The sequence below is a fragment of the Corvus kubaryi genome, unplaced genomic scaffold (assembly GCF_017639235.1).
Source record: "Corvus kubaryi isolate FWS band 111438036 unplaced genomic scaffold, C.kubaryi_AGA036_p1.0 split1-131, whole genome shotgun sequence".
NCBI lineage: Eukaryota > Metazoa > Chordata > Aves > Passeriformes > Corvidae > Corvus > Corvus kubaryi.
The window spans coordinates 29,787,474-29,808,890 of record NW_024582073.1 but is presented as its reverse complement, the minus strand read 5'-3'; the positions used below and the strand labels follow the sequence as shown (position 1 = coordinate 29,808,890).

General features: G+C 53.1%; 1 protein-coding gene across 2 annotated transcripts; it reads left to right on the top strand.

Moving 5' to 3' along the window:
- Positions 1-7,970: 7,970 nt before the first annotated feature.
- Positions 7,971-21,071, top strand: LOC121676736 (5-hydroxytryptamine receptor 7-like). 2 transcript variants are annotated; one of them, XM_042053619.1, is made up of 3 exons: positions 7,971-9,348; positions 10,253-10,822; positions 17,631-21,071. In XM_042053619.1, exons 2-3 carry the CDS (start codon positions 10,314-10,316, stop codon positions 18,400-18,402), a joined length of 1,281 nt encoding a protein of 426 aa, XP_041909553.1. In that variant the 5' UTR covers positions 7,971-9,348; positions 10,253-10,313; the 3' UTR covers positions 18,403-21,071. The 2 variants fall into 2 exon arrangements, with proteins under 2 accessions (XP_041909553.1, XP_041909552.1); XM_042053618.1 differs by having other exon boundaries at positions 7,972-9,348; positions 10,275-10,822.
- Positions 21,072-21,417: the final 346 nt, after the last annotated feature.

Here is a 21,417-nt window from a genome sequence, read left to right as displayed (position 1 = left end):
CTTTTCCTTTCTCTTTTCCTTTCTCTTTTCCTTTCTCTTTTCCTTTCTCTTTTCCTTTCTCTTTTCCTTTCTTTTCATTTCCTTGCAAAGCTGCATGAGCTTGGATCGCTGGGCTCTGCTCTGATGTCACATTCAATATTGAGGAGCCTGTCCTGGGGGAGCTGCTGCCTTCTGCTCCCCATCTGCATCTCCTGCAGGAGCTGCTCGCTTGGCGAGTCTGCGCCTCGCCCATGTGACAAAGTCCTGCTGCTGCAGGAGCAGTGCCCCTTACTCAGCCACAGAAGGGGAGCAGGATGCAGAGAGTTGGGGGAAACAGCTTGCAAATAAAGCCTCTCCCTCCTGATCTGAGTGACTTCTGAGCACGTGGGGAGAACGGGGAACTCTGTGCAGTGAGGTGTTTGTGGTGTGATCAGCCTGTCCCTGGCTGCAGGAAGTCCTCCTATCAAATTCAGCACGTGGGGGATTGATTTCAGTGCTGGGGAGGCTTTTGGGAGGGCTGGGATCAGTTCTCATCTGCCCAGCAGCAACAGTTGGGTGTCTTAGAAGGCTTTTTTGGGTAAGTTTTTCATGCCTGGATGGCTTTGGGTGGTTCTGCAGTGTCCATGGGAGTGAGGCCAGAGGTGGCTGGAGCAGAAGGTGCAGCCCTGGGTGCCCTGAGCATCCCCAGTGCTGGGGGTGAGCTCTCTGATGGGAGTGACACAGCTCAGGCTGTGTCCCCTCCTGTCTGGAGCTGCTTGCCCTGGCAGCTCTGCTGGCACCTCTCTGGTGTTTAAAGCATCACATTTCTCAGATTTGGGACCAGTGCCACTGATTTCAAACGGCACCTCCAGGGCAGTGCCAGCCTGCTCGAGCAGGATTTTATGGGATTCACCTCTTCAGGGAATCATGGAATGGTTTGCATTGGAAGGGACCTTAAAGCTCATCTCATGCCACCCCCTGCCATGGGCAGGGACACCTTCCACTGTCCCAGGCTGCTCCAAGCCCCAATGTCCAGCCTGGCCTTGGACACTTCCAGGGATCCAGGGGCGGCCACAGCTTCTCTGGGCACCCTGTGCCAGGGCCTGCCCACCCTCCTAGGGAACAATTCCTTCCCAATATCCCATCCATCCCTGCCCTCTGGCAGTGGGAAGCCATTCCCTGTGTCCTGTCCCTCCAGGCCCTTCATTGCAGAGCTTCCCTTGCCTGCCCAGGTGTTGGCAGCTCCTTCCCACCTCCACCACTTCTGATGCCAAAGTGTACTCAGGATTAGGTGCCCAGGTCTGGAAGCTGCAGCCACTGGGATGTGTTGGATGTGTCCATCTTGGAGCTGGGCTGTGCTCCGGGGTGCCCAGCAGATCCACGTGGATCTATTCCCATGGGAGAAGGAATGATCCAGCTGCAAAGCACAGCAGCCCCTGGGGAGTGAGGAGCTGATGATTGACCCTGGGAGGGTTTAGCCTGTGGTGTCTGGTGGGGCCGTGCTGATTTAATCAGTGACTCAGGGCTCTGCTATTTTTGGAGGCGTTTATCCCGTCCTTTCCCTGTCCTCTCTGTTGGTGTGAGTTTGTACCTTGTCCCAAAACAGGAAAGACTGGACTCAATGATCCTTGTGGGTCCCTTCAAGCTCAGGATATTCCGTGATTCCATGAGATGTTACCCCAGAAAACAGAAATTCTCTTACTAAAAACTGCAACAGTTCAGCTGCTAAAAACCCCCAAACTTTATCCAAAGCATGAGTTAATGCAAACCAACCCCTTCCCCATGATCCCACCTGAGAAAGGTGTATCCCAAATACTTAAACATCTGAAATATTCCCTCGTTTTCCCCTCCTGCTTTCCCTGGAGGGGGTGTAAGTGCAGGATAAGCCCTGCTTAAGAGGAGAAACCTTCCAGGGGCAGATCCAGCTCATCTCCAACCCTGCATCCCCCGGGGTGGATTTTCCAGTGATGTGTAGCAGTGCTGGGTTTATTTTCCCCCAGGACTTGTAACTGCTTAAATCCTTCTCCATTGGGAGACCAGGAGGTTTGTCCCGGGATGCTGGGAAAGGATTTTCAGTGAGGAAAAAGCTCCTGTTCAGGGATTTCAGGCCCATGGATATTGCACTTGCTAAAGAGCCTCTCCCAGCGCCTGTCCCTGATCTGGTGTTGATTTTCCAGTGAAGGATTCCTTTTGATAAGAGTTGCTTGGGGTTGGGGGGGAAGGGAGAGGGAATTCCTTGCTTGTATAAGGAAGCTCTGTATTTGAAATGGAATAAAAAAGAAATATGCTGTTTATATATTTCTACTTTTTTGCCCAATCCGTGTCTTTTCTTTAATCCAAAGTTCCCAGGATTTAATCCAAAGCCCAGGTTTCTCTCCCAGTGCTGAGAGTGTTTTTTGGGGACTGGGGATATTTGTGGAGTCCCCAGCACTTGGAGCATTCGAGCATCTCAGCTGTGACTGTGAGAACATGTGTCTGACTCCTGGGGGTCTGGGGAGCCAAAAATTGGATTATTTCAGCATTTAATGGGGAAGCCTAAGGAATAACTGCACCTTTGACCTGGTTTGGTGCACTGGGAGCATCTGGAGCTGGCTCTGACTTCCTCGGCATCACCCAAGCCAGAGATGAGCCCAAATCCTGGTGAATATTGTCCTAGGGGAGCCTGGGGATGACCCATTTCTCCAAGGAGTGAATTTGTTACCTACCACAGGATCCAGGCTTGGATCCAGCATCCAGTTGCCCTCCAACCTCCTTTAACTGCAGGATCCTGGAGCAGCTCACGAGGACAGAAGGTGAGGTTGAGGTGAGGCTGGGAATGGCTGTGTGGGGCTCAGAGCAGGACCTGGGACAATCCAGAGCCTGCAGACCTGACCCTGGTCTGCAGCCACTGCATCTCCCCAGGTTCTGTGGGATTCCTCCTCCAGCTCTGGCCTTCGTCAGCGTGAGCTGCCCTAAAGCAGCGCTGGTGACCCTCATATAAATCTATATATTAAAAAAACAAACCATAAATGGACAGAATCCCCGGAAAAGGGGGAGTGGTCTGGGTGGTGGTAATTTGGGGGGCTGTAGAATATGGGGGTTGCCTCTGATTTTTGGGCTGGGAGCTGCTCCCTGCTCTGCCACGGGGACTGTTGGGATGTGCCACCAGGAACCTGTCCCTATCCAGGACTGTTCCCTCCTGCACAGGCTGGAGAGCCCCAAAACAGGACAGAAAAACGGGTAAGAAGTGGTTGTGCCCAAACAGAGCCCTCTGGGAGGGGTGGGGCCACCAGCAGATCCCTGGGGGTGGATGCTGAGCAGCAGGGAGGGGGTGGGAAGGACACGTTTGGCACCTCCTGGATGTCCCTGCATGGATTTCTTTGGGATGAGCCTCTCCGAGGGCGTGCCAAGTGCCCCTGCTCAGAGCAGATTTTGTAAGGATTTTGGTTTAGATGTTGGTGGCATTTGGTGCAGAGCTGGGGAGGGTCAGGGTCAGGTGGGGAGGTGTTTCCCTCACATTGTCCTTCCTTCCCCACCAGGACACGCGTGCTGCTCTGCCAAGAGCTTGGCAGGAGGGTTGAAATGTGAGTTGGCCAAAAATTTTCGCGGATAAACTGTCCAAGGAAGAGCCAGGCCTGGGGGATGCGATGTGTGGGTTTGCCCTGTGCCATGGCTTGGCGTGGAGGGCTCAGAAAAAGGGATTATTTAGGGTGGCTGCATCTTCAAACCGATGATTTTGTCAGTACTTTTCCCTCCTCAACCTCCTGCTTCGGTTTAAATTAAACAGGGAGTTGGAATATTCCTCCCTGCACTTCCCAGCCCTATAAAGGAGTGAAATGTCTGCCTGGAGTGAGCCAGGGGTCTGTCCCAGCCCCCAGATATCCACGGGCCACTGCAGCAAAGCTGGGGAGGAGGAAGGAGTTATTCCCTGTCCCCTGGATTTTGGGGGGATGCAGGACCCAGAGATGGACCAGAAGAGAGAGAGCAGCAGAAACGCCGCAGCCAGCCAAGCGTCAGAAATCTGAATTTTTCAGTGTACGAGCCAAAAACCCCAATTAATTGTAGCTTTTTTTTTCTTCCTTTTAAACGGTCGGGGTGGATTTCGTGTTCGTTTCTGGCCCTGAGCCTTCCCAGGCACCGAAACCTGTTGGTTTCCATCGGGGATTTGATGTGCTGAGAGCCGGTGCCATCTAGGGGACAAGAGAGGAGAACAGGGACAGGGAGCAGAACACCGGCACGGCTTTCACTTCCAAACCAAACCTCCAACATCTGCTCCAGCCTCCGGAGAGCCTCAGCCCAACCCCCCCCCCCCCATCACTTGGGCACCGAGCACGGAGAACCCCGGGCTCAGAATGGGAAATTGGTGAGTGCAGGGCTCGATTCAAGCTCAGCCAGCCCCAAACCCTGCGTGGAAAGGGGAAATCATGGAACGGTTTGGGTTGGAAGGGACCTTAAAGCGCCTCTCATTCATTCCATGGGCAGGGACACTTTCCACTATCCCAGGTTGCTCCAAGCCCCGTCCAGCCTGGCCTTGGACACTTCCAGGGGCGTTGCCTTCAAGCAGCACCTTCTGCCCAAAGCCAGGGACCAAAAAAAGTTGGCAGAAAAGGTTTTCCTTGAGTGGTTTGCTCCAGGTGCGACAGAGCCCTGTGAGCTCCCTCCCGCAGGCACAGCTCCCTCTCCCAGCTCCAGGTTGGCCCTGATGTCCTGCAGTGACATCCCCTGCTCCTGCTGCTCTCTGCAGGGACCTGTCCTGCTGTCTGGTGGAAAAGGTTTGGCCAGGAGGGTTTGCTCTGCATCCCTGCTTGTCTCTCTCTGGAATCCGGATGGTCCAGAGGTGTAACAGGATCACAGAATCATTTAGGGTGGAAAAACTCTCCAAGATCATCCAGTCCAACCATTCCCCCAGCACTGCCCAGGCCACCACTGATCCATGTCCCCAAGTGCCACATCCACATGGATTTTAAATCCTTCCAGGGATGGGGACTCCACCACTGCCCTGGGCAGCTGTGCCAGGGCTGGACAACCCTTTCCATGAAGAAATTTTCCTGAATATCCAACCTGAGCCTCCCCTGGCCCAGCCTGAGGCCGTTCCCTCTCCTCCTGTCCCTGTTCCCTGGGAGCAGAGCCCAACCCCCCCCAGCTGCCCCCTCCTGTCAGGGAGTTGTGCAGAGCCACAAGGTCCCCCCGAGCCTCCTTTGCTCCAGGTTTTTCACCAGGACCAAAAGGAGGGTGTTTCCATGCTCCATAACTCTAGCTGAGCCTCCAAAACGCAATCTGTCATCTTACTGCCTATTCCTAAACCCAGGCTCTTCCCAAACCTTTGGAAAAGGTGGATGGGAGAGCAGTGGCTGGAAAATTGCACTTCCATCCCTTTGAATAAATAACCAGCACTAAGGATAATAAATCAGCAATAAAATCTGGCAAATGGGTGAGTACAGCCTCAAGTCAGAGCTGCAGGGCCGAGGGCTTTGTGTTGAAACTTCACCTAAATCCCTTTTTTCCCCACTCTTTCCTATTCCAGGTTTTTGGGTTTTTCCCTAACTTCATCAGCCCCCATGGAAATCCTTCTGGCACCCACCGTGGGCAGCTTCAGAGTGGACAGGAGGGGCTGCAGCCAAAGTTTGCTGTCAGGGGCTTCTCTCCCTCCAGCTCATCCCCAAATGTCCCCTCCAGCTCATCCCCGTCCTCCTCGGGGCAGTCCCAGCTGTGCAGGACATCGGCATGAGGCTGTGGGCACGTCCTGCCCCGACGGAGAACAGGGACAACTCCTTGAGAGCCCTCCCAGGTAACCAAAATTTGTAAATCTTGGTGATTTTAGCACTAAAAGCTGCCTGTTGTGTGAGCAGACTCCAGCAGAGGGAGCGTGGCTGCACGGAACGGGATTAAAACCCTTTTCTCTTCAGCAAATCCACCTTTTGGAGATGAATTATTAGGATGTCTCCTCTGGATGGCGTTTTCCCGTGACATTTCCAGTTGTTCCCCACCTGCTCAAACAGCGAAATGCATTGGGAGCCTTTAACAGCAACAGAAAAGGTTAATTTTACTACTTTTTTTTTTCTATTTTAGGCAGGTCCACTAAGAAAAAAACGACCCAAAATTCTATCTCAGAGTTTTAAATCACAGGTAAATCGTCAAATTACCCCTCAAGGGTTTGGGATTGGACCCCGAGTCAAGGGATTCATGTCTGGGAGCTCCAACCCCTCTCTCGGGTACCACATTCCCACCACTTTCTTTTTGTTTGCTGGGAGATGCTGGGGAGATGCTCCTTGATGCTCATCAGGGGCTGCTTTTGGAAGTGGGGGATCCTCCGAGGGAAAGCAGGAGATGCCGATGGAGAGAAGGTGATGGAATCTGGGATCATTGTAGTGGCCACACCTCAGTTTTTGTTATTCCTGACCACAGCCACGCGAGAGGCACCTGCAGAGAAGGTTTGGATACCCCAGACCAGCTCATCCCGAATTTCCCATGGAGGTAAAATCCGCCCTGAAAGCTGAGAGTCCCAAGGGATTCCTTTTATCCATCTGGGCAGGCTCTGCCTGCTGGGAGGGAGAAATGTCAACATCTGTGCTGCGGGGAGGATTGCCTCGGGATGCTGCTCCGGGCAACACCGGGAGGTTGAGGACCTTGGAGTTAATGAGATGTCTCCAAATTTGCATATTAATAACCGCGCCTATTACCTCGCCGTTAGACTTAATAGGGCGTAATATTAACAATTAATTGTTAATAAAATAGCCCCTTCACGGCCATTTGTACACGGAAATGGGATAATAGATCTGGGCACTGCCTTGCAGAAGTGCTGGGAGGACTTTGGTCACCTCTCCCGTGCTGCGGGTGGAGTGGGAAACTTTGGGATATTTTGTGTTTTCCCCTTCCCAGCTTTGTTTTGCACGGGTAATTTTCCTTGGGGTTCATCCACCTCGCTCCAGCAACATCCCTGCTCCTCCAAACCTGTGCTGTCCTCTCGGCAAAGGCAGAGAGCTCCAGTGAGTGCTGAGCTGAGGCACGCTGGCCATTTCCTCCCCTAATTGCCATTAAATGCAATTAATGCTTCCCAGCTCGCCCCAGGAGCGGTGTCTCAGCAAGGTCAGCGTGGCCTGGGGCTGGAGAAACGCTGTACCAGGAGTTTAAGGCAGAAGAATAACAATTATTTTAATTATTGCTTCACATGAAAATTGGCATTTTCCCTTCTGTCCTCCCCAAAATCAGCCCACGCAGAGAATGAGTCCTCTGGCTTGGTGAGTGCCCCACGAGCTGGGAGTGACTTTCTGCCCCTGTTTTTGCAGGAATTTCGTTGCTCCCCAGGTTATGAGAGCAGCTCATTCCCGTGGAAAAGTGGGGGAAATCTCTCCTCTGGAGTGCCCAGACCTGCAGGAGGTCAGAAAGGGAAAAGCTGCAGGTTGTGTCCTGCAGAAACAGGGCTGGGATGAGACAGAGGTGGGGGGGAAATTCTGCTCCCTGGAGCTCTTGCTGGATTTTGAGGCTCTGCCAAAAGTCCCGGAAGGCCACAGCAAAGGGTCCAGGAATTTCCTCACCTCTAAAATCACCTTTTCACCTTCCTTCCTCTCTGCCAGGACATGAACTCGACCTCTGTGCATGAACCGGCTGCTTCCCTTGCCTTGAGAGGAAAAAATCTATCCCTGTCTCTCCTTCATGCACAGGAGCTCCTTGCCGTGTTGTTCTCCCCAAGGCAGCCTCCAGGGAAGCTGGAAAAACCCCTCCAGCCTGGAAAAACCCCTCCAGCCTGTCCCCCACCCCTTCCTCTACCCCCTCTCCCAGGGGTGGGAGCAGATCTGTGCCTCGGGCACAGATTGATTCCCTGGAATTCTCCAGGCATCTGGCCACAGACTGCCTGAGCCGGTCCTTAGGGGGTGTTTTTCTCCTCGGCTGAATTTGTCTGGCTTTGGAGACTGCAGAATCCGGCGGTTCCCGCAACAGGAGGTTCTGCAGATCCCCTTTTTCTCCTTGGAAATTCCGGGTGTATTTGGCAAATCTCGGCGAGTCCAGCCTGGCCCCCGAGGCAGCTCCCACTCCCCAGGTCGTGCAGGGTTTGTGCATCAGCCCCATCCCACCCTGGCTCGTCACTGCTCTGGAGGGGCCGGGAAAAAACCCCACCTGTCATGGAAAAAACAAGGAAAAAAATTCCCGGAGCTCCTCCAGCACGTCCTGGCCTGGAGAGGAAGCTATTTTCACCAGCCTCCCACACACGCTGCGATGCTCGAGCAGCAAAGGAGGAACCCCAGCGCTAAGCACAGCTTTACCAGCTCTGGTTTAGCCCACCCGCGCTTTCCTTGTAGATACACCCTTTTTTCCCCCCGGGAATATCTGCCCCAAAAATCCCCGGGGGTCGGTGCCGGCTCTGACCGGAGGTAATGCAGAGCTTGGCATGGCTGAGATTTAAAAGTGTTCTTCCCGGACTCCCAGGGTGCTGTCACCTGGGTGTTCGCGCAGTGCTGGGATGAGATTCCCACCTCGCTCCCGAGGCGCTGAGCACGGGGCAGAGCGTCGGGAATCGCTTCCCGAGCCGGCAAACAGCTCCACAGTCACACCCCCGCACCTCTCCCCTCTGAACTCCCCCACCCCGAGGGATGCGGGATGGGCCCCGCACTGTCCATCCCCCCGGGAAGGCAGCGGAGGGGCTGAATTCCCGAGGGAAGCGCCCTTGGGAACAACCAGTGTAGGAGATGGCTCTGCTCCGCATCTTCCACCCCAGGAGCAGCAAACTGTGACTGCCGTCTGATGCCCGGGGCTGAAATATCAGTGATCCCAGCTCCAAAGTCCCCGTGGAACATTTGGTGGAGAGGGAATTGGATGTGGATCTCTCCATGTTCTTTCCAGTTCTTTTTATAGTCTCTATTTCGGTTTTCCTAGGATTAGGGAAGGCTCATCTTCAGGGATCTGCCTCTCCCTGGCTGTTTACTGGTCCTCGGCGCGGAGCTGAAGGAATACGGGACCCGCGACAAGCAGGAAGGCTGGAAAAATGCACGGAACGAGGAGAGAAACCCTCTCCTGTAAAATAATCTTTAAAAATAACCACGGGGAAGGGCGCCTTTCCCTGTGCCCTGCTCTGAGCCTGCCCTGGGTTCCGGGCTGCTTCTCCTCCCTCTCAGCGCTCCAAGGCATCTCCTCAGCTTCCAGCCTTTCCCTCCAGATCCTCACACGCTCCCCGCTCCCTTCCACCGCTGCAGGATCCAGCCTGGACCCCCCCGCCCCGCTCTTTGCTCCTCCCTGGGGCTCCGAGGGAGCCGGGGACCATCTGGGTCCCTGCCCGGCAGAGGAGAGGGGAGGGCGGTAGGAGGGACCGGCGAGGCGGGGAGGGGAGAAGGATGCTCCGGGGGTGGCTCTTTGCTTCCTCGCCTGCCCGGAGCTCGCAGGGGCTCGCCTGGAGGATGTCTCACCCCCTCGGCACAGGTAACTCCGGGACCCCCATGGCCCCAGCCGGGGGATGCTGTAAAGGGGAGGAGGGGGCTGCAATCCGCCTTGGATTGAAACAAAACTTCAAGGGGAAAATGGGGTTTGAAACAAAACAACAACAACAACAAAAAAGAGGATGCAGGTTGTGCCTGATGCTCGGAGCACCCAGGGGTGAGCCCTGCCCTGAAGTTTCCGTGCGGATGGCCGGGAAATACTTGCAGGGGTGGAATCCCGGGGGTGGGAGCGCGGCCGCGGCTCTCCGAGCCTTTTTTGCTGTGCGTGGTGGGAATGCTCAGGCTCCGGGAACGAGCTGGGATGCCTGGGCTGTGCGTGGTACCCTGGGGGTGCTGCATGCGATGGATGCGCTCCCGCTGCCATCCCGTGGCTACTGACAGCCCGTGCGTGGCCACTGCATGCCAGGAGCAGGGTTTGCAGTCCCGGCTTTGAAGTTTGTGCGTGCCACGGGCAGGGGACGCAGCCGGCGGGGGCTGTGCCCGCACTGGTGCTGTGGCTCGTGTTGTCGCATCCGCTCCCGTATCCACAGCGGAGGCTCCGCATGGGATTAAATGTATGGATGCAGAGGAGAAGTGCAAACCCAGCAGGCACAGCTCGGCAGGGAAACACAGTCCACAACCCGTTCCCTCTCCTGGAAAAGCACATGGATGATCAGGGAGATGCTGCAGGCGGTCCCTGCTCCTTCCCAAGTGGAGAGCGGCTTCCTCCAAGCATCCCCCGGCAAAATGCGTGTCCTTAAGGAGACTTGGGAAGCGGCTTCCTGCCGAGCACGTGAGATCCAGCCGCAGCTTCGGGGAGGCAAGAGCTGAGAGGGGTGGAGGGGGGTGGTGACGGTGGGGGAGAGGATGAGAGGATATTTGATTTTCTTCGCCCTGTTTGTGACAAGATGCTCTGGTTTGTCGCTGGAGGTGTCACTGCTGGGGGAGCGCTCGTGCCGAGCTCGGAGCATGCTGCTGAGGGCCAGCCCCAGGAGGTTTCTGGAGCAGCACCTTCTCTTGGTGGAGAGCGCGGAGCAGCAGCGGCCGGCTCGGGAACCGCTCCCGAATCCATTCATGACTGAGGAACCCCCCGCCCCAGCCGAGCCCGAGCTGCCGCCCTCCAACCTCACCAACGCCACGGACTGCGGCGAGGAGATCCTGCTCTATGGGGACACCGAGAAGGTCGTCATCGGGGCCGTGCTCTCCATCATCATCCTCATGACCATCGCCGGCAACGGGCTGGTCATCATCTCCGTGTGCATCGTCAAGAAGCTCCGGCAGCCCTCCAACTACCTGGTGGTGTCCCTGGCCGCCGCCGACCTGTCGGTGGCCTTCGCCGTCATGCCCTTTGTCACCATCACGGACCTGGTGGGGGGCGAGTGGCTCTTTGGGAAGGTGTTTTGCAACGTGTTCATCGCCATGGACGTGATGTGCTGCACCGCCTCCATCATGACCTTGTGCATCATCAGCGTGGACAGGTAAGGCAGGGCTGGGCTGCTGCCCTGCGCTCGGGTGGGCTCTGGTATCAGGGTGTGTCGGGAGGTTGGCAGCCGCTGGAATCGTGTTCCTGGTTGGATCAGTGCTTCTGCGTGTGCTTTTTCCCAGGGGATGAGGGTTTTCTGTGGGAATTCAGTGCCTTTGGAAGAGCTGGGCTCAGGGTGCTTTCTCAAGTAACTTCCCCAAGTTACTTCCTCAGTCTTCCCCCTTTTGGCAGCTGCTTCACATTGTTCTTGAGGAACAGCACCTGGCCTCCTCCGTGGAAGGTGCCTGGGCCATGTCCAAGAAAGCAAAAAAACCCCCAGCTGCACTTTGGAAATCCAGGTTCCAGGGCTTCTGGAGCCAGTCCTGCGGGATTCTCTGCTGCTGCCTGGACTCATGCCTTGGCTAAGGATGTCAGCAGCTCCCCACACCCCATCCCAAGATCCCAACTCCCCTGGTTTAGCCCCGTGAGCGCATTTGTGAGAATGCGCTGGCTTCACCTCCCACACCTGGGGCTGGGAGGGAAAGGCTAAGCCTGCCTGGCAAAGTGGCCAGGCTTGGACAAGTCAGCACCTTGGTGGCTCTAATTTTAGCAGCTGCGTCATCGGGGCCATCGCGCTGACGAGCCGGTGGCCGGGGCTGACGTGTGCTGGCTTCTCGAGGGGTCGCTTTGGGCTGAGCTGGCACTGCTGGGCTGGGCTGCTTCGGGAGCAGCAGCTCAGGGAAAGGACACATCCCACATGTGACATGTGCCCTTTCAGCTGTGCCACCTCCCCGGTCACCTCCGCAGGTGTGACAGCAGGTGACAGAGAAGCAGAAAGGACAGAAAACCGTGCTGCTGCTTGACATCCCCCCCCGGGCACGCCAGCAGCGAGTCCTGCTCCGAAGCCTTCATCCCCACCAGCCAGTGCTCCCCTGGGAGCTGCAGATCCACAGCCCCGGGCAGCTCAGAGCTGCTGTTAGAGAGAGTCCAGCTCTTCTGCTGAACTTGCTTTATTTTAATAATTTTCCTGTTGGAAAAAAAGAGCAGGTGTGCTCAGAGCTGGCAGGAGGCTGACTCTGTGAGAGGGAAGGGATGAAATGCAGGAATGAAATGTGTCAGTGCTTCTTCCCGGTGGGTGAGGAGCAGGGAAGTGGCTACACACTGACCAGACTGGCTCTGCTTTAAAATTTCCTTCTCCTCCTTCTCCTTCTCCTTCTCCTTCTCCTTCTCCTTCTCCTTCTCCTTCTCCTTCTCCTTCTCCTCCTCCTCCTCCTCCTTTTCTTTCTTTTTTCCTTTCTTTTCCTTTTTCCTTGCCTTGCCTTCCCTTTCCCTCTTTCCCTCTTTCCCTTTTTGCCTTTCCCCTTCCCCCTTTCCCCTTTCCCATTTCATTTTTCCTTAGCCAAGAATGTCAACAACCCCTCCCACCCCATCCCAAGTCCCCAAAACCCCAATATATGCAATTCCTTTCCCTTTCTTTTTCCTTTTCCTTTCCTCCTTCTTCCCTTCCCCTTTCCTTCCTCTCCCCTTTCTCTTCCCATTTCCTTCCCCTCCTTTCCCAACCAACCAACCCCATCCCATCTCATCCCACCCCTTGGAGCAAGGCTTTTCCAGACACAGAGAAAAATAGGACAGACCTTTCCCCAGAAATCCTTGCCATTGATTCCACTCATCCATCACGTCCCTCCGGGGGGCAGATCCATATCCAAGAACATGCAGGCAGATCCCGAGTTTGTCTTTCCTGGGAAGGTAGGAGGGAGGGAAAAGCTGTGTCCCAAGGGGCTGCCACAGAGCCTGAATTTTCTGGCATGGGCTTGTCCCTCATGTGCTGGCACAGGAACTGCACCATGATCAGTTTGACCCCAGAACTTCATCCTCCCCTCACCAAAGGCCTGGTGGGGAAGTTGAGTGGTTGCGGGGCAGTTTCCTGGAATGTATTTCCAGCTGGGAAAGGAGAAAACAGCAAGGATTGAGCAGAGGGAAGGGACTGGACAGCTGTGCGCACCTGGCTCTGGGTGGGAGGAAGGACAACCTGACAGTGCAGAGGGCTTGTGGGGTCAGTCTGTGCTGAGGCTTGAGGAGAGAACGGGAATTATTGAGATGTCCTCTGGTGCACATTAGAGGAAGAGGTGACCCGGGCACTGTCCTGCTGCTTTCCCCCTCAAGGATCCCCGGGAATGGGCTGGGAGTCGTGTGAGTCGTCCCAGGGCAGTGTCTCAAGCATCCCGTGCAGCATCACTGCTCCACATCCACCCAGCACCCTCAGGCAGTGCATGGAGGCGGCCTGAGGATCCAGGATCATGCCTGGATCTCCACTTCCCCCCTGAGCCTGGCACGAGCAGGATTTTTGGTTGAACTCTTGACAGGAACATCTCCAAAAGCACAATTCTCAATTTCTGTGCTGACACAGCCACAAAGCAAAAGAACAGGGAGAGCTGAGCTCGCAGAGTCCCTGAAAAACCTGCTCTGCAAGAGAGTAAATTGTTATCTCAGTGAGGCATCAACCCAAACCTCCCCCAGTGGTGGGGACCAGCTCTTCCTCCTGCCCTGCAAGGAAGAAGAGGAAGAGCCCTGGTGCTTCTCGGAAATAGAAATATTTCCTCCGCTTCTGTCCTGGATCCAACTTGGTCAGCACTGTCAGGCCTGCTCCTGCCAAGGAGGAGGCTCTGTTTTTATTGATGGCTGAAGTGTCCTCAAATTTTTGCTTAGCTTAGATGGAAAAGCAACTTGGTTTGCCCAGGATGATGAGGACTATTAAAATGTAGGCTGTTGTTATTGATTATTAATGCAGAGCGCTTCCTAAAAGCCTCTCGATTGAAGCTGGTAGAACTAATCTTGTCTGAAGCGAGATTTGATTGATTTCCTTTGAAATCAGAAAAGAAAAATGCTGGAAACATCCATCATCCTCTTATATTTTCCTTATGTAAAAGCCTGCCAATGTTGCAGATTTTTTAATGTCACAAGCCAAAAACAAACCAACAACAACAACAAAAAAATCCCCTCCTTTGGCTGCTCAGCTTTGATGAATCTCTCCCTAAAAATGCCAAGGAGCTGACAAAAGGAGCTCCCCAAAGCCCACACATCATTTCTGGCTTTCCTCGCAGAGAAAAAACTCTCCATCCATTACCCAAGCAGCTCTGCTGGGGCTCTCCCATCTCCCTGGCAAGTATTTTCCACCCAAAATCAGATTACATGCTCCAAACTGGGGTCATCCTCAGTAAAAGGACGCCTCCCGAAAGTCAGGGGGATGAAACCTGCACAGCATTTTGCTGGATTGCCTTTCCCATGTTCTTCATCCAAATGTTTCCCAGGCCAGGTGGATCCCTGCTCTGTATCTGGGATGGAGCCCTGGGATGCTCCACCAGCTCTGACTGAGGGGCATGGGCAGGTGTGGCAGCCTCCAGCTGCCTTTTGCATCCCCCTCTCCTTCAGTGGGATGGGGAAGGAAAAGCATCAGCTTGGAAATCAGAGAAGGAGCTTAACTGGGCTGCAGAGGAGGCATGGAATTGTGGTAGAACTGTGGGGTCAAGGAAACCCTAATTGTGGGCTCATTTGTCCTCCTGTGTGAGTGGAGATCCATCTTTTCCCAGTTCACCAGCTGCAGGGTGGAGAAAGGGACACCTCAGAGAGGTTTGGGTTGTTTTTACTATTGAATCCCTGAGATAATGATCCAGAAATTGAAGGGGGCCTACAGGGAAGCCACAGAGGGACCTTTCATCAGGAAATGTAAAGACAGGACAAGGGCAGGGTTAGATGGGATACTGGGAAGGAATTCTTCCCTGTGAGGGTGGGGAGGCCCTGGCAGGGCTGTGGCTGACCCTGGATCCCTGGAAGTGCCCACGGCCAAGTTTGATGGGATTGGAGCAACCTGGGATAGTGGAAGGTGTCCTGGCCCCGGGGGTGGAACTGGATGGGATTTCAGTTCCCTCCCAACCCAACCCATTCCATGCTTCCCGTTGAGTGTAGAATAAACGCTCTGAATTGTCTCACCCATGGGATTGCAGGTGCAGCCCCGCCTGGGGCAGATCTCCCACCCCCCAACCAAGGGCTGGGATCTGCAGGATCAGGGATGTGGCAGGAATTTATTGCACCTGGGATGAGTGGCTGCACCATCAGCTCAGCACAGCGGGGTCCCTACAAATCCACACCAAGTGCCCGTAAATCTCTGCTCTGGGAATTGCCTTTTGTTACCCGATTACCCCTAAACTTGATCAGCAGCATGACACACACAGAGAAGAAGTAAAAAAAAATTCAAAGGGAGAGAATTCCACTCAAATTCCACCGCCTGTCAGTGCTACCTCACCTCCTGCAAACGCTGCCCTATTTTGAGGGCTTCCTGCTCGTATCAAAATTATTACAAAGACCTCAAAACGGCCCCATTTCCTCCAGCAGCAGCTTCACGAGGCACCCGCAGATGAAATGTGTCAGCTTTGCCTGCTTTGCCTGCTTGTTAAACCTCGTTTTCCTTGGCTAGCGCATAAATTCCTTGAAGTTTCAGCAAATCCTGGGCAGATCGGCTTCCAAAGAAACCCAGTAACAGCATAAGAGAGGATAGCACACCACACAGCATGGATTTATTGGCAAAGTTCTTGGCTTGGATCTACAGAGGGGTGATTTTGGGGTGTTCATTTGGGAATTGCAGCAGCAGAGCAGGGTTTTCTCCCAGTCTAGTTGCATCAAGGACCATCAGGAAGGAATGGGTTGCCCAGAGAAGCTGTGAATGCTCCATCCCTGAAGTGTCCAAGGCCAGGTTGGACGGGATTTGGAGCAGCCTGGGATAGTGGAAGGTGTCCCTGCCCATGGCAGGGGGTTGGAATTGGATGATCTTTAAGGTCCCATCCAACCCAAACCATCCTGGGATTCTCTGGACATAAATGGTCCCAGAGAGTTTTGGTTGGGTTTTGTGACTAACGCCAGCTCAAAAAAAACACAGAGGAAAACCAGGAAAGAATAACTCAGTGAATGAATTCAAAATCATTTTATCAGGGAGGCAGGGGAGAAGACTTTAGTCTCTCAATTGATTTAGCAGTCAGGAGGGGAGGAGAAATTAGATTTTTTTTTATATTGTATTTCCATCTTCTAATCTTGGGGGAGGATCTGGAAAAGGGAAATAATCAGGGAAGAGAAAATCTCCTAACACTTACAATGAGGCTGACTGCCAGAAAAAAAATGATGCAGCAGAGGTAAAATTCTCCACAGATATTTTCTCTTTTTTGTTCAGCTTTCAGCAGAAAATACTCACAGAGCTGCTGCTCTCACTGCCCCTCTGGTGTGACACCCTTAATCCAAGAACAATTAAGAGGTGAGGTGTTCCTGCCTAAAAATTCCTGGCAGCAGGAGATTGGAATCCAAAAGGCTGTAACGTAACAGAAATCCATATTGAGTGGCTTGAGGTTTTTGCTGGATTGGTTGGAGCCGAGGAGCGGGCAGATGTTTTCCAGGGGGAACACTGGCTGACAGCGGCCAGTTCCCCCCTGATTTATTGCTCTACAATTCCAATTTACCAACAGTTGGCACAATTTCTTAATCACACAAACCCTCCCAATAAAAGACTGAGGATGGTTCACGTTTACACCCCATGGCACAACCAGGAGCTGATCGTTGGTGCAGCCTCCAGCTCCTTTCAGACAAAATAAGGTAACTCCTAACCCCACGTGTCAGGATTGGGGAATCTGTGGGTCACCAGGTGTTTTGGGGATCTCTTACTCCGAACCCCACTCATTTTCCTCTTGATGGAGGGCTGGACTCCATCACTTTGGCAGCTACAGGCTGTGCAAGCGAGCAGATGGCTCCAGCTGCTTGGGTCATTCTTATTTTAGTTTCCAGAGGTCAACAACTTTCAGGGAGTTGTGCAGAGCCACGAGGTCCCCCCTGAGCCTCCTTTGCTCCAGGCTGAGCCCCTTTCCCAGCTCCCTCAGCCACTCCTGGTGCCCCAGCCCCTTCCCCAGCTCCATTCCCTTCCCTTCAGCCCCTCAGTGTCTTTCTTGTCATGAGGGGCCCAAAAACTGTCCCCAAACAGCTTCATCCAATCTCCAGCTTTGCTTGCAGGGCTCATCCAGACACATCTTTAAGTCTTCCCAAAAGCAAGATTACTTCTTGCTCTCTCAGGGCCATCTCAGCTGCAGGCTGTATTTCTTCACCAACAAATAAGAGAAGGGTGTTGGGCTTCCTACTTCCCATTAAACACTGCTAGGAGTTACTCCTTTCATCTGGAGTCAGTCCTGTGGCACATCCCTCTGTGCATCACCCACCCCACTGCTGGGTGTTTCCGTGGGAAGGGCAACACTCTGGAGTGAGTTATGTGCCATGGCTGGAAGCTGTTGCATGTTTTCTGTACAGAATAGTTCTGGTGGAAATATCAGCTTCTTAAAGCGTTTTTTATTCCTGAAAATGAAGCTTTTAAAAGCAGTTTTATTCCCCAGGAGACCATGCAGAGTTCAGGCTGCACTCAGCAGTTCGATGACGCCTCATGTCATGAACTCCCCAACCCTGGAAGTGTCCAAGGCCAGGCTGGATGGGGCTTGCAGCAACCTGGGATAGTGGAAGGTGTCCCTGCCCATGGAATGAGAGGGGCTTTCAGGTCCCTTCCAACCCAAACCATTCTGTGATTCCCTGCATGGCGTGGTCGCAAGAAAGCGGTGGGAAATAGTTAAATTGGGGTGTTCAGCCAAGTGAGCACATCCCTGGGGAGATCTTCATTTGGTGAATTAATTCCTTATCCCCTCTGAGGGCCAAAATTTTCCCGCGAGGATCAAAAGCTGATGAGGAGCGAAAACCACCCCCAACAGCACCCACTCCTAACCCCTGACAACTCCTCCTTCCCGCAGGTACCTGGGCATCACGCGGCCGCTGACCTACCCGGTGCGGCAGAACGGGAAGCTGATGGCCAAGATGGTCTTCATCGTGTGGCTGCTGTCGGCCTCCATCACCCTCCCTCCGCTGTTCGGCTGGGCCCAGAACGTGACGGTGGAGCGGGTGTGCCTCATCAGCCAGGACTTCGGCTACACCGTGTACTCCACGGGGGTGGCCTTCTACATCCCCATGGCCGTCATGCTGGTGATGTACAGCCGCATCTACAAGGCGGCCAAGGTCAGTGCCGAGAAGCACCGCTTCATGAACTTCCCCAAGCACTACGAGGAGGAGGGCGTCTACTGCCTCGAGGCCTCCAGCCGTGCCCACCACAGCTCCCGGCGCACCAAAGCTGTGGAGGAATGCGCCACGCTCTCCAAGCTGCTCCGGCAAGACCGCAAGAATATTTCCATCTTCAAGCGGGAGCAAAAAGCCGCCAGGACCCTCGGCATCATCGTGGGGGCCTTCACGTTTTGCTGGCTGCCCTTCTTCCTGATGTCCACGGCGCGGCCGTTCATCTGCGGCATCCGCTGCAGCTGCATCCCGCTGCGGCTGGAGAGGACTCTGCTCTGGCTGGGCTACACCAACTCCCTCATCAACCCCCTCATCTATGCCTTCTTCAACCGCGATTTGAGGACTACTTTCTGGAACCTGCTGCGCTGCAGGTACAGGAACATCAACAGGAGGCTCTCAGCCGCCAGCATGCACGAGGCCCTGAAAGCCACGGAGAGGCACAAGTGCATCCTGTAGTGCCTGACCCACCGGCTCCTGCCTCTCCATGCCGGGTTCCTCGCTTCCCTGGCCTCCCAGGGGCTGGCAGGAACCGTTCCCGCCCCACCAGACATCGCTGCTGAGAGTGACGGCCCTTCCCCTCGCCCTGTGAGGAGACACGGTTTTCCTCACCCTGGGAACAAGTGGAGGGAGCTTTGGGAACAGCCCTTCCTTCTCGCTCTGTCCCAGATGGGAGCAAGATCTGGGGGGTTCAAAGTCTACCAACGACTGTGGGCAAGTCACACCACCTTTCTGTGCCTCAGTTTACCCATCTGTTATTAAAATCTTAAAAAAAAAAAAGGAAAAGAAACCTTCCCAGCCAACCAACCAAACAAAAATAAACCCTAAAAACTTGAGAAGACTGTGGCTCTCCACCTTCAAAAAGGGCTCTAAGGTCTGTGGAGGGCACACAAAATCCTGTGTAAAGATGACATTGGCTGCACTTCTCTGTGGAATCTGACAGCAGCTCCGTTGTACATCCAGGCCCCCGTGCCATCCCAGCTTATCCGAACCCTTTGCCCCGATGTAATTGCATTTCACACCCCGGGCTCATGTCCAGGTTTGCACGTCAGAGCAGAAATACCAATGACCCCATTTCCCCCCTATACTGTAGCACTGCAGCACTTGAAGGAGATGACTTTGCAGGATGAAACACAAACGAACATGGAGTTTCCTTTCTGGTTGGATAGGGAAGTTTGACGCCTCCTCCTCATCGGGGCAATGATGAGCAGAGCGCGAAGCCGGTTGTGTTTATTGGGTTGTACTGTAATTCATTCCCAGACAAGTGACGTGTGTTCATCATTTGTGGCTAATTGACTCCATAAAAGCACGCTTTGGTTGACAACAGAAAAAAAGCATATCATTTCTCTGACAGCTTTACAGTGGTTCAGTATGATGTCCAGCAAGATTGAAAAAATACACTGAGTGATGTTATCTTTTTCTAAAAAAAAAAAAAAAAAGAAAAAGAAAGGTTGGTTTCCTTATTTTGGTGCAGAATCTTTGGTCTCTCTGACTTCAAAGCGTCTCTTCACATTTTTGTGGTGGTGGGACTCGTTTTCCTGCAGCTGTCTTTCCTCATGATCAGCATTTTTGTGTCAAACTTGCAGCCCCACGAACCTTTGCCTGTTTGATCAGAGAATCGTAAAATCCCAGCATGGTTTGGGTTGGAAGGAACCTTAAAAACCATCTTAAAAACCGTGAGCAGGGACACCTTCCACCATCCCAGGTTGCTCCAAGCCCCGTCCAACTTGGCCTTGGACACTTCCAGGGTAGTTGATGTCTGCTCCAGTTCTTGCTGAACATCTCTGGGTTTTTCAAAGGCAGACTGCTCAGAGGCCCAGGGAAAGTTGTTTGTAGCCCTCTTTTCACTCCAGATTTGCTTTATCCGGCATGAGTGGTGTAGTCCCACCTCTGCCACCATCAGGAAGTGGGATGCCTTCATCCATATCCGAGCTGGGTGTTGGATATCCTGGCTCACTTCTGGCATGGTTTGACTTAGCAACCAGTATTTGTCCTGTGATGTGTTTTGTGTTCTCATTTTGCCTCTTCTCAGCAGCCATTTCTATCCTGTCTCATTTTAGACCTGCCTTTTCTAAAGATGCCCAACGAGATTCCCAGTATGGACTGGTGGGTCACAGCAGGGAAAGCGACTCGAGCCCACTGGGAACATCCTGAGGGACTGAGAGGTTGGACAGAACAATGTGCCCCAATGTTCCCTGAGCTTGTGTCCTCATAGATGGAGTCAGAATTGCACAGAGAAGCAGGGGAAATGTAGCTGCTGTCTCCAGAGGGAGATGTTTTAAGACAGAGCAGAGATTTGAAGGAGAACCTAATCAGGAGTGATCCTAAAGGATTTAACTGCAGTCCCACACACCACAGCTGTAGGGCACAGACTGACTGCCCATCGCAGGACCTGCTTCACAAAACCAACTCCTTTCCTCCCAGAAAACACTCCAGGCCAGCATCTCCTCTGCCACAACATCTCAGCAGCAGCTGTCAGTGCTTCTGTCCTGCCGCAGGGACACGAAGCTCCTGCAGGGTCCAGTTTCCTCCCTGGGCTCCTCCAGCTCCTTGCCTGCCCTTCTGACAGAGCTGTCTGCATTAAAACTGACCAGCTGCTAATTCAGGCTGTCTTGGCAGGGTGGAGAGCCCCAAGACAGCCCGTTTCACATCCAGCACGTAACAGAATCTGGTTGTGCTGCTGCAGTGTATTATTTATTGCTGTGCCTGAGGTCATTGCTTTACTTATTTTCTGTGTTTGGGGTTTTTAAACTGCCTTTAAAAAGCATTATTTTGTTTAATTCCTCTTAATATCCCTATTCTGATGGCATTTCTAGCACTGCTTAAAAGTATTGTGCAGAAGAGCTATGAAACAGTGTTTGAGCTTTTTAAATGAAATCATACAAACACTGTTTTTTCTGACTTGATGGTTCTTCCAGAATTAACAGAGTAAGGGAAAGAAGAGGATTCTGGATGATCCAAACCCCAAACTTCTTCTAAACAAAGGATCAAGAAAAACAGTTTATTTGTCTTTAAAAAAACCCCATTGCCTTGACTTGGAATGGAATGTTTCATGGCACTCAAGGCTTACCTGATAAATGCTTCTACTGCTTAAAAGGAAAATATAAGGGAAAAAATTTAAAAGAAAAGCTTTCTTCCCAGAAACAATTCCGGAAGTCTGCATCCCAAAATATTTAAAGATGACAGCTCCACTAAAACAAAATATTTTGCCCCAAAAAATAATGAGCTAGGCTGCTTTTCCCAGCAGTGATTGACTCAAGCTTGGAGACATCAGCCTAAACTCTGGCTTTTTAACTCCCCAGGATTAAATTGTGTTTGGGTTAAATAAAATAATGGGCATCCAAAGACACCAGGGCCTTTTCCACACACGAGTGAGCACCAACCATTTTAGTTAAGCCAGTCAAGATCCTTGTAGATGAGCTGCTAAATCATGCTGAAAATACTCCGTGGGTTTTGTTTATTTATTTATTTATT

Excerpts from the sequence above, each read along its gene's own strand:
- LOC121676736 (XM_042053619.1), top strand. The coding sequence starts at position 10,314 with ATGCTGCTGAGGGCCAGCCCCAGGAGGTTTCTGGAGCAGCACCTTCTC. Across the intron at positions 10,823-17,630 it reads TGCATCATCAGCGTGGACAG|GTACCTGGGCATCACGCGGC; the intron begins GTAAGGCAGGGC and ends TCCTTCCCGCAG.